This window comes from Leucopleurus acutus, assembly GCF_964270905.1.
Source record: "Leucopleurus acutus genome assembly, chromosome: 5".
NCBI lineage: Eukaryota > Metazoa > Chordata > Mammalia > Artiodactyla > Delphinidae > Leucopleurus > Leucopleurus acutus.
Genome location: NC_139147.1, coordinates 26115099 through 26135488, shown reverse-complemented (window position 1 = coordinate 26135488; position 20390 = coordinate 26115099). Strand labels below are relative to the sequence as shown.

Sequence of the window (20390 nt, the reverse complement as noted above, 5' to 3'; positions counted from 1 at the left end):
ATGAAACAAAGTTTTAAAAATTATGGTCCAATGCAATGAAACCTTTTACAAAAATATCAGCATAGTAGAATTTTACCTATTGACACGAAAAAGATGTTTCTGATATATTAAATTAAAAGACTGGTTATAAATAGTATATATAGCCTGATTTCATTTTTTAAACACAATTTACCACACACACATGCATACTCTATGCAGAAAATAATTTAGAAAAACAACATACCAAAAATATTACGAGATTATTGGTAGATAGGTGGGATTATAATCTTAAAATTCTTCTTGCTTCCTGTATTTTGATTTTTCTGTAATAGGCATAGTTTGCTTTTTTAATGGAAAAAAAGACTATTATGGGAGAAAAAAAATCTTTTCTCATTTTAAATAGTGAAAATTTAAAACATTAAAAAAAAATGCCCATAAGGAAACATTTCGGTCTGGGAAAGGAAATGGTGTTCCTTAGTCCGAGACAAATTAGGTTTTGTACTGTATGTTCCAGTGAACTAAGTAAAACAAAAAATTTACAGCTGAAATGGTAAAGATACACATACCTAAAATATCCCAATATTCTGAATATGTTTTTAAATTGAGAATTTCCTGAGGCTAACAATGTATCTATCAAAGGATAACCTTCAAATGAAAGAAGTCCCTCTCCCCCAAAGTAAGATTATAACGACAGTATAGTTTTATCTGGCAATCCTGGTTGGAGACCCGGAAGACTTCAAAGGGAATCAGGGAAAAAGACACTGATACAAGAACAGAATTCATGCTGTTGAAAGAAACTGTGGGGAAAGGATTGGCTGGGCAGCTCCTACATGAAGGAAATTACGGCAGCTAGAGCAGAAAAATCTACTGAAAGCCAAATCATAAGAAGGTAAACTCAGGATAAAGTCAAACCTCCTCAATGTACATAAAACAATGAATTATTTTGGCAATGGAGGAGTTGTTCAATATACAAACAAATCATAGTAATCTTTTCAGTAGAATTTCATCTTTTCAGATGAGATGAAAACAAAACCCTTCTATATTTCAATTTAAATCAACACGAACATTTGCATCACATACTATATTTACCAAAGAGCTCCTATATTCATCATCTTTCTGTGATCCTCGCAGCAGCACTGTGAACACAGGCAACATCACCTCTATTTAATACATGTACTCCAAAAGTTAAGCAGTTGCATACTTGGAGGAAGTCGTCAATGGTTCAAACAGAGGGAACTAGATAAACAAAAGTGTGGAAGTGAGAAAGAAATGGAGGAAAAGAGAGGAAGGGAGAGAGAGCGTGCACAAATGATTGGCTTGTAGAGTGCCTTTGGAAGGGTAATGAAAGATCAAGGTAGCCAGTTAAGCAGATACCTGGTCATGAAATGTCCTACGTGTCATGTTAGGGAGTTAACAGCCTAACCAGATGAAAATAGTAAGGAATCGAAGAGTTCTAAGAAAATGAACAGCATGCTCAGATTTGCATTTTAAAGACCCTTCTGGTGATACTGAGAGAGAACTAGGGGTGTGTGGTAGCGATGGGGAAAGGGGGATAAAGTCTATGAAACTGATTAAGTGGGTCTTGAAGTAGTATTGGTAAGAAGGAATAAAGGCCTGGTCAAAGGTATAGCAGTGGGAATGAAAAGTCAGGAACAGACTGGGGAGAATCAACAGGACTCAGGGACAGACTGCATGGAGAGGGTGGGTGGGAGGGAAGCAGTGAGGGAACAGCGTTGCTGCAAGGCCACAGGCCAATTTGCCTCTGAGAACTGAAAAGCCATCTCTACCAGGGTGCATGGCTTGAAAAGCAGAGCTTAGGTAAGATTTCAGCCATAATTCCTCACTGCATCTACACAACTTTATGTGGACAGTCCTGAAGAAACTGGAACCATTCATTCGCTAAGGGCAGTTTTTCAAAGTTTGGTCCTGAAACCACCTGCATAAGAGTCAGCTGGGATTCTTATTAAAATGCAAAATCCTAGACTCAACTGTAGACCTACTGAAACAAAATATCTCAACTGTAGACCTACTGAAACAAAATTTCTGGGGTATAGGGCCTGGAATTCCATGTGAACCAAAGATGAAGGAAATAAAAATGCATGTGTATATGGAAATAAGGAGAGAAATTTAGTTTGAGAAACGTAAATTCAAGACGGCTGTAGAATATCTAAATGGAGAGGTCCAGCAGGTGGTTGGATGTATATTGATAAGTCTGGTGCTCAAAAGACAGATTTGGCCTGTGATATGTTTGTGGAGTTCCATTAGCTTACAGAGGTACAGCTGAAGCCAATGCATGAAAGAAATAGATGAGTGCAATATGAGAAAAAAAGACAGACAAGGACAGAATTCAATGAAACACTAGTATTTCAGGGACCTGTAATAAGCAGTGACCCTAGGAAGAAAAGAGGGCAGAAATAAGAGGCCCGAGATATTTTATCACAGAACCCAGGGAGCTGAGTGTTTCAAAAAAGAGGAAAATGTTAAATGTCAGATTTTGAAAACGGCAGGAACATGAACCTATTTATTGTGTTGATAACTAGGAAGTCAATGATGAAAGCATAGGAGGTATGCCAGTTACAGGGGCACGGAAGATTAAGTTGGGAGGAGAGACAGAGGGAGACAATGAATGAACACTGCTCTTTCAAGAACTATGGCTTAAGGGAAAGAGAGGAAAGCTTTTTCCCTTGATTTTTTCTCTTTTTTTAAACATGGGCGACATGAGCATTTCTGCCATTCTAATCATCTTTTTGGTCAATCTGCCAGGTTACGACGGAGAAGATAACTGTAGGTAGGCAAGATGATGTGTCAATATACGATAAAACAAATGAAGGAGAGGATAAATAAATGAAGAGTGGGTGGTAGAAAAGAGAGACAGAATGTAAGAAGCATGAAATTAAATTGTTCTGTAATTAGTCTCTACCGAGAATTGCGATATTTTCTTTCTGCAGATACTTACGACTGCTATTTCATTTGGTTAGTAAATACACTGGTAATCTAAGGCTGAGTTTTATGGAGAACTGTCTGATTTACTATATAGGAATTATATTTTATTATATTGTATTTATTCTACTTTGTAGTAGAAATATAGCCAAAATGTTGATTGACATTGAATTGAAACTTGATTGTTGATATATTGAAATTATTCTGGTGAGATTTGGTCAAGATTATAAAAGATACTTTAATACTAAATAACAGAAATGTGCTCAGGGCAAATATTGCGAACAGTGTTAATGAGGAAGTAGTAAGAATACAAAACCTTTAAAATCTTTCCCAACACTTAAAGATACTAAAGATCCTCTTTAATATTTGAAGATAAAAATATAGAAGTATGAATAAAAGAGGACTTCATGTTAATTTTGAAACACTTCCCCTCCAATAACACCAAACTTCAACATGTGAACTCTGTTTTCAAAACAGACTGGGGGCTTCCCTGGTGGTGCAGTGGTTAAGAATCTGCCTGCCAACTCAGGGGACGTGGGTTCGGGCCCTGGTCCGGGAGGATCCCACATGTCGTGGAGCGACTGAGCCCATGAGCCACAGCTACTGAGCCTGCGCTCTAGAGCCCGCAAGTCACAACTATAGAAAACTTGCACGCAGCAACGAAGACCCAACGCAGCCAAAAATAAAAAAAAAAAAAAAAACAAAAAACCAGACTAGTAATTATCATTCACTAAATTCATTGTAGATATTATTACACCAGTTATCATGAGTTTTAGATATTAAAGATATCATTTAAGTATATCTGTATAACACTTTAGAGGATGGAAGGCGTTTTTACTGTCTATTAATTTTAATCTCCACATTATATAGGAAATAAACACTAACTGTGAATTTTAGTGGAAAAATGTATGGAAAAATGGAAAAATGTATCAGCGATTGATAATGGAAAAATGGAAAAATGTATCAGCGATTGAATTTATTCTTCATAAAAGGCAAATAATCCTATATCGCCTTCCAATGTACCATATAACTTATTCTAATGTCTTTTCCGTCCTCTCATGTAAGCTTCACAAGTTTATGTTTGTTTTGTTAACTGCCTTATCCTTAGCTACCAGAACAATTTCTGGCACACAGCAGTTGCTCAATTAATATTTACTTAATCAATGTGTATAAAAATTGCTATGAACATAGCTTTAACTCTGAGATTCAGATTTTGATGGGTACACACAAACCATTATTTTGCCTTACTGTTTTACAGTTGAGACAGTAATGCCAAAAAGCTAACAGAAATAGATACACTAGTTTAAATTTTTTTGTAAATAAACAGACACTGTCCCCCTTTATTACAAACTATAAATCCAAGGCTCAGTGTTTAATGGGTTTATTCCCCTTATCTAAATCCTAATGTGTGACAAACGGGATTAGACTAATTTAAATCCACTCTATCTAGAACTATAGTTGATAACATTTTGATAATTCTGCAGCGTTACTCAGCCACTTTGATTTCAATCATTTATACATTTTGCACGTAACACCTTATCTGGAATTCAGAATGTTAATATCCTTTATAATGTGGAGATTAAATTAAGATGCTGTAAAAGCACCTCTGAACATCTACAGTGCCTTATAAAGTTATGTTGTCTTATGACCTGTTTCTTCTCTCTCTTTCTGGAAAAGTGTTCCAGGCGACTACCGGGGCAGATGAGCAAAAGGGAGATAGCGTGCAATTCCAGGATTGGTGCTAATCTTTTCACTGTTGTTTGCACTGTCTGCCTCCACTTACTTAGAACCCTATTCTGTCTTTAGAGGAAGACTAATCAGGGTAAGTATGTTAGCCTCTATTACTTGAATGGCTGGAAGGACAGAGAGCAGTGTTAGAAGAATTGCCTCATCACCAGCTGCCACCTGTATGATTCTGTAGCAAATGTCAGTGTGCAGCTCAACTTCCTTGTTCCTTCTAGGCAGGGACTAGCAAGACTGTCATGTGTGTGTCTCTTCTTCCTAGTTCTTTCCTCCTCTCTGATAATCATCAATCTAATCCAAGAGTTCTAAAAGACCACATTTTCTTGACAGACTATTTAGATTGTAATCTATATGGAGATTGCATCATCCCACTCTCTTAGGTCATGAGAAATGTCTATTTTTGGATATTCCACCAAATGTGTATTAATCAAATAATATCATAGGTAGAAGTAACTTTTAAAAAGCAAGCATTTCTTGAGACCCAAATTTTGTTCCTTGCTTGAACACTCACATTTGTGTAATTCATCTGTAACTTTGCCTGAAAGTTACTTAATATCTCCTAGATTCTTAAGAGTTCATGTAATTTTTTTTGGAAGGAGAAATGATTTAGGCACTTGGACCTTTTGGAATCAGATACCTTAGGTTTGGACTTCCAAGCTGTGTGATTTTGGACTAGTTTCCCAGACTCTCTACTCATTTCCCTCATTCATCAAATTGGGATAAGCTAGCACCTAGCTCATATAGTTGTATTAAGAACGAAATGATGCATGTAACACAGAATACCTGACAAACAATACTGACTTAAATTATTTAGGTAAGTCACTTACCTAAAAGTGTAAATCCCTTAAGTATCTGACAGTGGGACTAGCTTCTCCCAACTAGAGAGTGATTATTTCACTTCTTCCAGAGTAGAGACAGAAACTTATCTTTGTCTTCTTTCTTCACAGGCATTATTTTGCATGCAACAGAAAAATTACTCTTTATTTCTGGGAAGCTAATTTCTCTTTATAAACTCTCTAGTAACAGTTATTCAAATTATTTCAACCATGAAAAGTGCATCCCTTTTCTGAGAATAGATATTAATATTTTTGACCTAAGTATTAAAAGATTTTCAATCTAGATTTAATTTGTTTCCGTATAACTCATAAAACATTTTTTTCATCTTTGTCAATACACTGGAAGGAATGAATTATGAATTTGAATCAGAATGTCATTTTTATCTATTTTAACAAATCCTTTATTTATAATTATGATGTTTCTATTAATAAGATATTCTGGGTTGTATATTGTTTCTTTGTTTTCAACTTAAAATCATTGATTTAAAGAACATACTTTTATTATTACTGATTTAAAAGGAACTCTGGATCATCAAATACCTTGGGGGTCATCATTATGAGCAAACATCACTATGCTGAGGTGTTCTGAATAGCAAGAGTTGCAGTGTGTAAATGAATGTAGAAACTCCCACTCTAAACACAGCTCTGTTTAAGACTTCTTGCTCTGTGTTTGGAGAAAAATACTATGTCTGTTTTCTACCTTCCTGATTGAAAAAGATAACCATATATCACTCTTAGTATTATTCGCTACATTTTTCTTTTGAATATGATACAAAGTTCTTCTATTAGTAAAATTTGTAAAACTTTTCGGAGACTCCAGAAAGGTCTCAGGCAATTCTGTGAAAGGGCAGAAAAATAGCAGAAGAGTTTCACTGTGGGCCAGTTTAAGGGAAAAATATAAAAAAAGACAGTTCTCTCAAGTCTCCTTTAGACTGATTCACTGATCAATCACATACTCATTCATAACTTCTTGCCAGTCCTTGTACTACTGTTGATTATATACTAGTAAATAAAAGACTCTAATCCATGTCTTTACCCAATTAGAAATGGGGGAGGGGTGGCGCATTAAACAAACACATAAGCAAATAGTTACAGCAACAAATTATAGCAAGTGCCATGAAGGAAAGGGCGCTATGAGGACAAGCAGGTTGGGGCTGACAGCGGTGGCAGGGGCGGGAAGTGCTAGGGCAGGGAAGACCGCTTTGAGAAGTGCCTTTCCAAGCGCCAGGGCAGGCAGGTTCTTTCCTGCGGCGCTGCCTTGCACGCATTTTCGCCAGGCATGTAAGTCCGTACCTTCTCCACAGTGCGCTTCCAACCCCAACACTTCTGATCGCAGGGGTGGAGGGGAATTCACTTATTTAATTTATTTACTCATTCATTTTGAAAGGAAATACACGTGGTACAGGAATAATAGTTTAACTTTAGACATGTAGTTGGAAGTACTTATGGGCTATACAAGTGAAGATGTCTACAAACTAGTTGCATATATAGATGTGTAGCTTGGGGGTGGGGAGAAAGAGGTAGGAGGAGATCTGCTACATATCAGCGCATAAAAGGCCATGAAAGCCCAGACAGAGTGACGATGGAAGGTCTAGGAGAGAGCATGCCAACGTAAAAAACAACAACAACAAAAAAGACACTACAAAGATTATCAGGACTAATCAGAGGCATTAGGAAAACCAATAAGTGAATGCCATCAACATAGCAGGGCTGGTCTGCAATTTAAAACTTAAAATATGGCAAAGGTCAATGTCCATTTCTCACAATGGTTACAACTTTTCTGACACCAGAGACCTGATCTGAATCCCTTCTGTGTCAATCCCTTCTGAGTTCAGCCTTTTGAATGATTCTGGCACAATAATTTCAAGATTAAGAAATAAAAATATAAAACTGCTCTTACTGGTAACATTTGAGAACCAGTATGACACAATAAACTTAGGTTCTCGCCAAGAAAACCCAATTAGTAAGTGGCAGGGTCAAGATTCAAGGCCAGGTCTGAGCCCAAGGCCCACATGCTCAATCACTAGAGCAGAAGTGGAGCAGCAGCAGATGTATCCAGCTGTAGAAAAGCAATCTTTCCTGTAAAGGTACGAGGAAGGTGGCATTACCATGTTAGTCTGTCATGAACAGAGGCTGGGAGAAAGCAGGAAGTGGTTTTCCTAAGTTTATAACATCTAACTTACCGATAATGAGCAGTAGCGTTAAACATCACATTTTATGTACCGAGATGGGTCAGAAACTTGAAAATTCTTATAAGCTTTTTGGCAACAAGTTCACATGAGATCTGGCTGCATGCCCATCCTCAGAATACAATGCCTCATTCTCTAAAAATCCCTTACAGTTCAAACTCCTGGGTTAGAAGAATCACCAGAGCATTACTTGTTGGTCTTAGTTATAGCTCAAATAGTTTGCTTTCAATGTGGTAACCTTTAATTACCAGAAAGGCCTCCCTATGGCCGATTTTGCTAGGTGCATACTCAATGTCCTTTGTCCCTTTCTTTGGAAAACACTGATTTTATTTGGAGCAGCTTCTCTTGAAAGGGGAGTGGAATGTATAAGAAATTGTTAGGTGGGACTTTAGGAAAAGCTCCTTTTTAGATGCAGGAGAGAATGCTAACATGTATCTTTTGTCAGATGTCCTTTCTTTTCTGTCTGAGAATAAGGAAGCAATGGCTGGAGTTCTAGCATCCACCCTGGCTCATGAGATGACTGACGATGGCAAATATGTGTTAAGGAAAGTGGATTAGAAAAACAGAAGCAGCTTGAGTCTTTCTGATCATGGAGCTACCATACCAACTCCAGACTCAACTTCTTTTAATATGAGACATATAAATATCCATTCCATTTTACTTCATCATTATTTGGATTTTCTATTACATACAGCCAGACCTAACTCCTAATAGAATATACCATTCCAACTGAAATTCATGTACGATCTCAATTTTAAATTCATCCTAGACTTTAAAATTAGACAGCTTAAAGTTAAAAGGAGAAAAAGTTGGGAGTAACTAAAAAGAGGCCACCATTACTAGGACTGGGATAAGAATCTGGAACCTGGCTCCTCAGATATGGGTTGTTAGTTAAGTCACAAGTCTTTACCAGATGTTGTTAGCCTAGTTTTATTTTTAAAAAATATTCTATAATTTAAAGTTATCACCAATTAAACCTACATTTCACTTCTACCCTCCCTACTCCTGTCCAAATAATGAGATTATACTATCAGAGCCATTTAAAAAGTGTTCAAATTTATTTAAAGTAGAATTAAAAGGCAGTTAAAGAAAAAATAAACCTTTCATCTGTATTTCTAAGTATATCAAAGATAGCCAAGCTGAAGTTCAAAAGGCATATTAGGCTTTATATTTAAAAGTGCTCTTTTAGTTAATAGCAAGGCATGATGTTTGTCATTACGGGAAACAAGAGAAAGAGGTTAATGCCAGATTGAATTAGCAATATACAGTCTCCTTATCACAAGTAAAGTGGTGGGCTTTTACTTAAGTGGAAAGATGCTGATGTGTCAGAAGCAAGTCAAAGGAAGAGCTGTTGACAGGCTTTGAGTAGTTAATAATCAATCCTGACTTCCAAGCTAAGTCAAGATTTAATATTGAGATTCAAACTGCTTCCTGACTACTGACCATGTGAACCATGTTTTGGTCAAAGACACAGAGAATCAAGGAAGAATGAGATTAAAAGTGAGCATTGGGTTCACCAGTGCCTTAACCAAAAGGAAACACCTATAGACTTCTCTTGCTGGAAAGATTACTAAGGATCTGCATTAGGGTCTGTTTCTAGAAAAGTTCCTGGACAGTTCAACAAATTAGAGGAAAATGAAGTCTGAGATGGATTTTACAGTCCAAGATGGACTAGTAGGCATTAAAAATGCTTACTAATCAACTAGCAAGATCAACTCACACTGAAAACTCTGGCATAAGAGGAATTGATCTTGTCTTATAAAAAAGTTTCTCTCAGGCTTCCCTGGTGGTGCAGTGGTTGAGAGTCCGCCTGCCGATGCAGGGCACACGGGTTCGTGCCCCGGTCTGGGAGGATCCCACATGCCGCAGAGCGGTTGGGCCCGTAAGCCATGGCCGCTGAGCCTGCGCGTCCGGAGCCTGTGTTCCGCAACGGGAGAGGCCACAACAGTGAGGCCCGTGTACAGGAAGAAGAAAAAAAAAAAAAAGTTTCTCTCTATAGAATAGAAAGGAAGTCAATTATTAGAGGAAGGTACAAATACTAATTATTTGCACAGTATTTTGGTACAAAATGAAAACTGACAGTATGAAGTAATAGATTGGAGCCCTGGATCTCTCTCCCATCCCCCAGCTGTAGTTTCATTTCTGACTTTCTTATATTACAGTTGAGTTTCATTACTGGCTCCTGACCACTCTGGGCTACCTTCCTCCCAGACTTAATAGCCTAGGTAATAGTAGTTGGTAAATAACTTTAGAGATTTTAGCACCATGAACCATGAGGCATATTAATGTATTTGATCATACATGCATATAGCATCTTAGTGTCAAGGACAGGCCATCAGTATTAAGAAGTTTAAGCATCTATCTCCTAATCCTAGAAGTGGACAAGTAATTCTAATGGTGAATTATAAGTGCCCCCCATCAATCTCCTTAAAGTGCATTTATTAGGTCCTTGAAGTATATCACCTATGGGTTGAAAGTATATGAAATGTAGGTACTCGTTTACTTTTAAGTACTGTAAAGTCATAGAAAAAAAGGCAACTTAGAGCCAAGCTCAGAATATGAAATCTCTCCTACAAGATTAGACTGTCTTTTGTTATTTCTTTCTTTCATCTTAATTTTATAAATATATGCATGAGCACATTTTAAAAAATTTGATTAGACTAGTTTTGATTTGACATAAGCAACACTTGATTAGCGCAGTTTTGATTTGACATAAGTAACAATCCAAAAGGTGTAAAATATTTTTGTTTACTACAAACCTGTGGACTCAAAACTACCCTAAAAATTCCAAGAAAATTTTTATCTAGCCTCTTAGCTGAAAAAAGAATAGAAGGCTTTAGAGCAAACTCAGCAATTAGAAAGCTAAGAAACCAAGTAACAGCAACATTACCATACTACAAAAAAGTTATACCAAAAATAGTACAGTTAAATGTCATATTTTTTTAAAGTCCCTCTTATCTATTTATTGATTGGCACTGTGCTGAGAATTTGGTAGGGGAAAGAAAACTTCAAAAACATTTAAAAAGGTTTACTGACATAGACAAAGAACAGACTTTGTTATTTTTCAGGTATGTGATTACTTTATTATCACTTTTTACCATTGATTTTTAAAAAACCTGTATACTGGGCTTCCCTGGTAGCGCAGTGGTTGAGAGTCCGCCTGCCGATGCAGGGTACACGGGTTCGTGCCCCAGTCCGGGAAGATCCCACATACTGCAGAGCGGCTAGGCCCATGAGCCATGGCCGCTAAGCCTGCGCGTCCGGAGCCTGTGCTCCGCGACAGGAGAGGCCACAAGAGTGAGAGGCCCGCGTACCGCAAAAAAAAAAAAAAATAAATAAATAAAAATAAAAACCTGTATACTGATATAAAAATAGAAATTTTGAGGAATTCAGGGTTCTCATTTCCCTCCTTTTCCCCTAACATTCCTAATACTTAGAAAAAAAATCTCATGATATTAAAACAGTTACATGCACAAGCTCATCACTGTAGTAAATATAAAATGTATCTGTGAGATCTAGGAATTGACTTCAGATAAACTGAGAAGAAAATTCTAAAATAATTTTTCTTATGAAGATTTAATTGGCATTTAAAAATATAAAACCTTGAGTGTACATAGAATATAGAGTTCTAATACAAATTGAGAATAATTTTTGTCTTTTAAGTTAAAGAAAACTCTTATTTCAACACATAGGGCTTATGACAAGCTATATATTGAGATAAATGTTATCAGAGATGAAACATTTATAAGATGGTACCTGAGGAATACTTGTATATTATCTATACAATGATGAAGAACCAGTTAAAAGGCATTAAAAACAGGCTAGAAAAGCAAATATGAAAGTTTACATTTCTGTAGATAAATCCTATCACAGCATGAACAACACTAATGATTTAGCAGGAAGCACTGATAAGGAAAAGTTGGCTGACCGAATATCAAGGAGAGCAATTAGGACTCAGGAAAACAGGTTTCTAATATTAGCCCTATCAACTAAAATAACTACTGACAGTAGATCAATGGAATTAGAATCACATATACTAGAACTAGATTGGCAGGCTTCAAAGCCCAGCACTGTCATTCACTGCTGGGCAACTTCAAAGTGCATTTTTTAGGTCTTGAAGGTTAGACTCCATCAACTTTAAAATGGATAACAGTAGCCATCCCAGAGCTATTTTGAGCTGAAATAGATAATCCATGTAAGGTGCTTAGTACAATGCCTGGCACATAACAACAGCTTGCCATCACTGCTAGAGCAACCTTGAACAGTCCAACTACCTGGTTGCCAGTTTTCCTCAATGTAAATACAGGTTTGGCTGAGTCATTTCTAATGCCTTTGCCCATCTAAAACTAAAATCTACAATGTAAAAGAATGTATAGGGCCAACTCTATTTCTAAAGAACATACATTAATATCTTTCACTCTAGCATGATTAAGGACATGGTAATTTAAATGCTACAGAAGAATCATGTTTTTAAGTCATCCCTTTGAAATTAGTTATAATGCTACATTTACTAAAGCCAAAGTTTTATGCGTTCTATGCAACCCACAGGAAATCCATGATCTTCCATCGATTATCATGTTTAGCAACTACAGTTCTGAGTACAATGGCAAAACTGTCAAAACCAATATGATCTTAAATGGAAAATGAATGTCATATAATTAACTCTACATGTTTTTAGTAGTCTACTTATGGTTATAATTTTGACTTTTACTACAGAGTATCTATATATATTAATTTGGCGCCTACAACAATTTCTGAAAAACAAGTCTTAATAGGAATCTCAAGGTACATAATCCTATTTTTTTTAATGGCAAGAACATTTGATATTTCCTATTTAATAAATAGAACAAGTAGAGATAATACAAATTAATCTAAAGATCTAACAAAATCTCTCTACTGAAATGTTACAATTCAAAATTCAAATGGCAGGCCAACTTTTTTTATTGCCAGAATATTAAGATTCTTTTTTAGTGTGACTCAAATATTAAAAAAAGAAAATCAGAGTTTATCATGGTAACATCAAGATTAAGAAAACATACCCCACATGTTTCTCAGGGACAAACTACTGATACCCACAGACACATTAATTGTGCACCAACCCAAATACTTTAATAGATTTTTTTTTAAGTATTTGGAGAACTCTTTTTCGTATACTCTTAGAGATACTACTGAGAAATTTTAAAAGCCTTTTTAGTTTAAAGGTGTGTGTGATCACCGAAAAGAGGTTATCTAAAAATTTTAAAATGTGTTGCAGATAATAAGATAGCACTGGGGAAAAAAAGTTATAGCTCACCTCAATTAGGTACTAGCACGGTAGGCCAAAAGAATAAAATTACATTCGCCTATCAATGTAAATGTTTGGTTATGTTATTTCTTAATATTAAAACAAAACAAAACACACACACGTGTGTTAAAATCTGACAACTTAAGCTCTCAAACCAGCAAAGTTTACTAGTCAATACTCATTCCTCATTTTTATATTAGTAAAATTGGGATTAATGCTGTGGGAGTTAAAAAAAAAAGTTTCTCTTAAATTCATAGCTGTGCTACCTTCAGTTTCATTTCCAGAAACCCTTATCTTTAACAGATCTCCACTTCCTACTTGACACAATTTACAATCATTCAAGAAATTTTAGTTTTACCTTGTAACTAGTTCAGCATAAAATAGTTCTGTAAAGTTCATGCCATAAAATTAATTACACTGTGTCCTTACCATCAATATTTAGCTCAAAACAAACGTGGCAGAAGGAGAGTGTTTCTTTGTCTGTTCCCAGTTTACAAACACTGCAGATGTTGTCATCATTCAAATCAATGCTTACAAACTGCTCCTCTTCGTTCATAGTGCCCCTGTTAAGAAACAGAAAAAGAAAGTTACACAATTTCAAGAACTTGCCATTAACGGCAATATTAGGAACTTCTAGGAAGACAAAGGATGCTGTTCAGGTTATCTAAAGCAACAGCCCCATCAAACAAGCATTGCCATACTTGTACTTCAACATTATACTTTTATTGTGCAAAGACACAAAGCTAGTAAAACTTAAAGCCTAGCCGTAAGTGACACTACGCCTAAGCGCCTTTTTCGGTCTTGTGTTTTATTTAGTTGACGGGGTCTGACGGAAAGCAGTTTTCGGGTATTCTAGCCCACCCCCATCCCTGAGTAGGTGAAGGATCTTAGCAGCGACACCTATTCAGCTACCGGGGTCAACCTACTCAACGCTGTTAAAGGTAGGACGAACGATCTGCTCGGGACACTGATTTGCTAACTTCATTGTGGGAACCTCAGATGCGTTTCGCTAGCTCGGCGTAGCGAGGTTTCCTATTCGAGATCCGGGGCAGGAAAATGCACATGGAAAAGTGAACACTAGGGAGGGGGGCCGGCCGCTTACAAAGCATCCTCACGGAAGGTCGGGCAGCGGCTCCGCTGTGCGGCCCGGGCACGGCCGGAGGCGGGGTGGCCAAGCAAGGCTGGGGGTCCCGGAGCCCGGCCGGCGGGAGCGCCGCGTCCCCTCGCCCCGGGCTTCCTCCCACCCAGGAAGAAGGCGTTCGAGGGCCACGGCAGCTGGTCCATCTGGACTCAGCGCCTCTGGGAGCCGGGTCCCCGGCGTTGGGGCGCGCGCTTGCCCCTCAGGGTGCCGCGAACCCGTCATTCTCTCCGACCGTCCGTCGGGGCAGCCCGCGCGGAGCAGCGCCAGGGGCCGCGGGGCTCAGAGTGAGAAGGCGGCTGGACCAAGGGTGCGGGGACCGGGGCGCAGGCAGTCGGGGGCAGGGGAGCTGGGGCTTTACCGTCCGGCTTCGCGCGCCGCCGCCGATCCGCGCGGCCCAGGCTCCTCCACTATTGTTTCCGGCCGCAGCGGAGAAGGCTGCCGTGCGCCGGCCCCGCCCCCTCCCGCCGGTGCCATCCCTCGGAGGCTCTGGGGGGGATGGGGGACGGCGCGGCTGATAGCGAAGCCGTGCGCTCGCTCGGCGGCCGCGGGCAGCGCCGCTCCCCTGCTGCACCGACGCCGCGGCCTCAACTCGGATTTTCTCTTGATTCCGCCCCTCTTGGCCGGGGTCTCTTACCGTTCTGTGGAAGGTAGCTCCTCGCACGCCCCCTCCTCTAGGCAAGTAGATAGAGGAGTCCGTTACCACCTCCCCCTTCAGGGTAGTGGAAACTACTGCCCCCGGGCGGGGGCCGCAGGGGCGGGGGCAGAAAAGTGACGAGTGGATGGGTGAGAGGGCCAGAGATGCGTGGGTGGAACTTCGTGTGAAATCGGTAGACTGAAGCAAAATAGTATCATTTGATCTTTGAGTTAGGTGCCAGTTGAAGTATTTAATGAGGGAAAAGTTCGTTTTCAAGTTTCATAATTTAGGGATAATCTTAAATACAGAAGCTTATTTTTTACAGATTGTCTTAGAAATGGGGCGCCCCTCCCCTGTAATATGGCGCATTCCTTACACGCCCACGAGGATAATCCCGGAGCCCCACCTCTTACTTTAGGTCCTGCCTCTTTAAAAAGCTGATCTCTTTTTGCCCACTTTGCTTGACATTTTAAACCATTTTTTTAAGGTTATAATTCATGTAACACTTTCACTTACATTTTCTATTGTAATCCTCAAAACAACCAGAGAAGAGAAACGAAAAGAGTTTTCTTCTTTTGCATCCTAAAAATGACTAACCCAGATTATCTATTGGTTAGAAACAGAGCTGGGACTTGAACCCAAGACTGCTGACGTAAAATCGCTGCTATTTTCCAGAGCATCATAAACAGCTGTCCTGGTTACACCAACAAAGAGAAAGGGGACTAGGTTGTCAGTCTACATGTAACCGGTGGTAGGAATGGATTCCATAGATCTTGCGAACTTCTAGACCAAACTGACACTTGATATAAACCATCAGTGCCCCAGAAAAGTGGTCTGTGTTTTGGCTACTTGAAGTGTAGGAGATGAACCAGCAACATTGGCCTCACCTGCCTCGTATGTTGTTAGAAACGTAGACTATCGAGTCTCATCCAAGACTTCCTGAATCAGAACCTGTATTTTAACAAGACCCCCCCAGGTGATTCCTATGCAGATGAAAGTTTGAGAAGCACTAATTGAAATAGAAAAATCTATGCGTTTTCTACTTGAATTTCACATTCTAAGTAAATATGACTTAAATGTCTTACATCTTGGATTCTACCCATCTTTTCAATGAAAGTGCTTTCTAAAATCACTAACAAGGGACTTCCCTGGTGGTCCAGTGGGTAAGACTCTGCTCCTAAAGCAGGGGCCTGGGTTCGATCTCTGGTCAGGGAACTAGATCCCACATGCATGCCACAACGAAGATCCTGTCTGTGTGCTGCGGCTTAACGATTTTCTTGTATCGAACAAGTTCTTTTCATTTCTCAGGGTTATCTTTCTGTGGCATTTTGCCTTTTTAACTCTCCTTAAACCTTTCACCTTGTTTTTTATTTTTAAATTATTTTTAAAAGCCTACACATTGGGGTTTAACTTACAGAAAAATTTTTTTCCCATTTTAAAAGTACAGTTGCTGAGTCCACCACCCCAATTAAGATACAGAACATTTCCACGACCCCAGAATTCCCTATGCCCCTTCTCAGTCAAGCCTCCCACCAACATCTGATCTAATTTATATCACTAAAGACAAGTTTTACCTGCTCTAGGACTTTATGTACATGGGAATAAATGGTTTGTATTATTTTATGATTGCTCTCATTCAGCATGTTTTTGAGATTCTCAATGATGTTTTGTAATAGTAGTTCCTTTTATTGCTGAATAATATTCCACAATTTGTTTATCCATTCACATATTGATGAATACTTGAATTGTTTCTAGTTTGGAGACTATTATAAAGCTGCTATGAGTATTAATGTAAAAGTCTCTGTGTGTTTATGTTTTCTTTCTCTTAGGGAAATAACTAGGAGTGGAATTGCCGAGTTGTATGTATGGTAAGTGTACACTTACTTTTAATTTTAAAATAAATTGCCAAACTGCTTTCCCATGTGGTTATGCCATTTTACATAGTTAGGACTGTTTTATTTTCTTGATGATTTGACCCTTTTATCATTGGTGATATTTTTATCTCTGGTGGCATTTCTTCTCCTGAAATCTACTTTATCCGATATCAATATAGCCACTCCTGCTCTCTTATGATTAGTGTTTCCATGTGTTTCTTTTCTTCTCTTTTTATTTTTAACCCCTCTATGTCTTTATACTAATGTGCTGCCTGTTTCTATTAACGGACTATTTTTTCCGCTGCTGGGTACGTCATATTTTCTTGCTTTTTATATGATATGCATTGATTAGTTGCTGAACAATGTAAAAGTGATATTGTTGAGTGTAGTAGGCAGAATAGCTCCCCAAAGATGTTCACACCCTAATCCCTGCATCCTGTGAATATGTATGTAACATAGCAAAAGAGATTTTGCAGATATAATTAAGGTTGTGGACTTTAAGAGGGAGATTATCCTGGATTACTGGGGAGTGATCCCAGTTTAATCACATGAACCCTTAAAAGCAAAGAACTTTCTCCAACTAAAGTCAAGAGATGCAGCAGAAGAGGAAGTCAAAGTGATTAGAAACTTTGAGTTAGCATTGCTCTAGGAGCAAAGACTGGATCCCAGCTGACAGCCAGCAAGGAAATGGGGACTTCAGTCCTAAAACTTGGAGAACTAAATTCAACCAAAAAACTGAATGGATTTGGAAGTTCAATCCAGAACCTGGTCTACATCTTGATTTTAGCTTTGTGAAATTCTAAATGGAGGATTAGAAATCCATTGTACCTGGACTTCTTACCTACAGAACTGTAAGATAGTAAATGGTATTGTCTTAAGCCATTAAATTTGTGTTAATTTGTTATGGCAGCATTAAAAAACTAATACATTGAGTGTCTAGATTTTTAAAGAGTGTTGGGCTTTATTTGGGAGGCTGTTACTCTAGTAGCCTATTAAACTTTTGTGAGACTCTAGACTATCCTTTTGCTGTAAGAATTTCTAGTTCTCTCTTAAGGAGTGGCTTAGGCTGTCGATTGTATGTCACAGGTCTTTAATAAAGTTTCTATACTCTACTTGGAGAAAACTCAAATAATTACTTTCCCTATGAGTTCCAGTAGTTGTTCATATTGTAGTTCCCAAGTAATTCTTTTTTCCCTGGTAATTAATTTTTGCCCAGCCTCTTGGAGCTTCACGCTGTACATGCACAGCTTAGTATTCAGGTGAAGACTTAAAACGTGTTCTGAAACTCTTTCTGTGTATAGCTCTTCCTTTCTAGCATTCCTGATTACAAATTCCAGACATCTTGTACTCCCCAGACTCAATCTTTGTCTCCTCCTCCCAGCTTTGCTTGGATCTCCTCATGTGGACCATGGTTTGAAATTACCTCCAGGCATAAAACCAGGGCAATTGTAGGGCTCACCTCATTTGTTTCCTTTCTTTCTGGGATGACATGTTTGCTCTGCGTGTGTTTCAGTGTCTGAAAATAGATATTTCATAAATTTTGCCCTGTTTTCTAACTTTGAAGAGCTATTCTGGTACTCCTTACTCCATCCTGGCTAGAATCCCTTGTTATTTTGTCAGTGGATCCTTCATTCATCAAATAAGAGCTTCTTCCCAGGTCTCTTTGCTTCCGATCTAGTTTTTTTTCAGTCTGTCTTTCACAGTCCATTATGAAATAAACACAGGTGAACTCCCCTTCTCAAAAACTTGTCATGGCATCTTGCCTTTCTCCTAACAGTAATACATGAATCTATTCAGCATTTAGACAGTTACAATGGGCTTTCCAGTTTACTGTCTCATTTGATATAACCTAACATTTACTTGGATAGTCAAGGATTTTATTTTTAATTAACTGCAATCCTTTCTAATTTAGTAACTGAGTAAAGTGTGCAAAAATGTGTTACAAACTGTAAGGGGATATATACAAAGATTAGTTATATAATTTGTTCTTGACCTAAAACCGACATTACCTTGACTTCAGGCTTAAATCAGTTAGGAATCCTTTCAGATGAAAGTAACAGGAAACCTGATTAACAGTGTCTGAATCAGGTAAGGTTTTATTTGTTTCACCGAACAAGATCTGAGGAGCCATCTCCCGGCAGTGGTTCACTGGCTCATTATATCAGGACTACCTTCTCTGCATCTATTCTGGCTTTCCCTTTCAAGAGCAGAATGGCTGCCCTACAGTTAAGCAACATATTGTCTTCCAGGCAAGAGGATGGAAATGGAAGATGTAGGGAGAAGTGGGAGGGAAAGCTGCCTCTTTCATTTTTGTGAGGAAGGAAAAGCTTTCCTGAGAGACCCCAGCAGATTTCTGCTTATATCTAATCATTAGAAATTATATGACAACAATGGATTCTAGGGAAGTGAGTATTTAGTTTTTTCAACCTCTATAACAGAGGCAAGGAAAAGAAGTTAGGTATATAAACCAACAATGACTGCTAGAGAGTTTACATAATTTTCTTTTCTGAATATCATTTTTATGTCTGCTCTGGTGCAAATGACCCTCGCTCATCATTCCAATGAATGTCTGCTATAAAAATTTCTCCAATCTTCTCGCTTTTCTGAATCCCCACAACTCTTGTTCATACCACTGCTATTCTTGGTATTTTTTCTGGCATGTTCCTATTTTAAAGTAAAGGATTCAGTATACTTAGTGTATCTATTCATCCATCTCTTACCTTTGCTGTCTTTGCTTCTCTTTATGTGTTAATTCATTCTCTGCTGTTGGAGATGTGCTTCATCCATTTAGCCTGGAAGATTGATGCATGCAGCCCCAGGCTTAGAGCCTTCTAGTACCATGACCCTAAAGGACCCAGAAACTCAAGATGTGTGCATAATCAATTGCATTATTATTTCCACTTCTTCATACCCTCCCTTTGCCATGTGACCTCATAGCTCACTATAGTGGGCAGAATATATTTCCCCACCCTGATGGAATATTAATGAACATGACATGAGCAGAGACCTTAAATGTGCTTGTGTGATTTAACTTGGCTTCTTGTGCCTCTGTCATATATCACTAAGAGAATTTCGCCCAGATAGTTGCCAGTGCAAGGAGGATGAAAGATGTCGAGCAGACCTGCATCCAATCAGCAGCCTAAAGCTAGGGAGGCCTACCTGACCTACAAACCTGTGATAGATACTTGTTGTTATAAGCACTGAGTTGTGGGTTGTTTTGTTATGCAACATATTGTAGCGGTGGTTGTTAATACAGCAGGATTCTAAATGGCCAAGTTTAATTCATATGCTCATTTCTGAATCAATTATAGTGGCTAGTATTGGGTTGGCCAAAAAGTTCATTTGGCTTTTGCATTAAGATGTTACAGAAAAGCCGAATGAACTTTTTGGCCAAACCAGTACTTCAGTTGGCCAGGCTTGGATTACATTCCCGCATCTCCCACCTCACCCCTCCCCAGAAAACAGGTTGGCTCAGGAATGGGGCTGCAGGGATTAAAATTTGATCTCATAATATGGGAGAAGAACTCCTCCAAAGAAAAGTGGCTGTTGTTACCAGAAGAAGGGAGTTGGTTTGAAAATATAACAAACAGGCAAAAACTATTGTTAATTCACTCTGGTGTTCTTTATACTTCAATATTCATTGCTAGAATTTAAGCCGGTTGTTTGCAAGGAACCCTGCTTTAGTCATCTTGTATTTCAACACTTACCTTACAGATTGTGCTTGTATCAGTTAGGATTAGGTTTCACTGCAGTAATATAAAAACCCTGAA

The 20390-nt window shown here is 38.5% G+C and overlaps 1 protein-coding gene across 2 annotated transcripts in view; it reads right to left on the bottom strand.

Annotated features, from left to right (window-relative positions):
- The window catches only part of LOC309962154 (protein EURL homolog), a 31187-nt gene extending 16660 nt beyond the window's left edge, over positions 1 to 14527 (bottom strand). For both annotated transcript variants that reach the window (XM_082839769.1, XM_082839770.1), the window contains exons 1-2: positions 14471 to 14527; positions 13401 to 13534 (exon numbers count right to left, since the gene is read on the bottom strand). In XM_082839769.1, coding sequence (XP_082695895.1) covers positions 13401 to 13527 — 127 coding nt within the window. In that variant the 5' untranslated portion in view covers positions 13528 to 13534; positions 14471 to 14527. The remainder of the gene's footprint in view (positions 1 to 13400; positions 13535 to 14470) is intronic.
- Positions 14528 to 20390: the final 5863 nt, after the last annotated feature.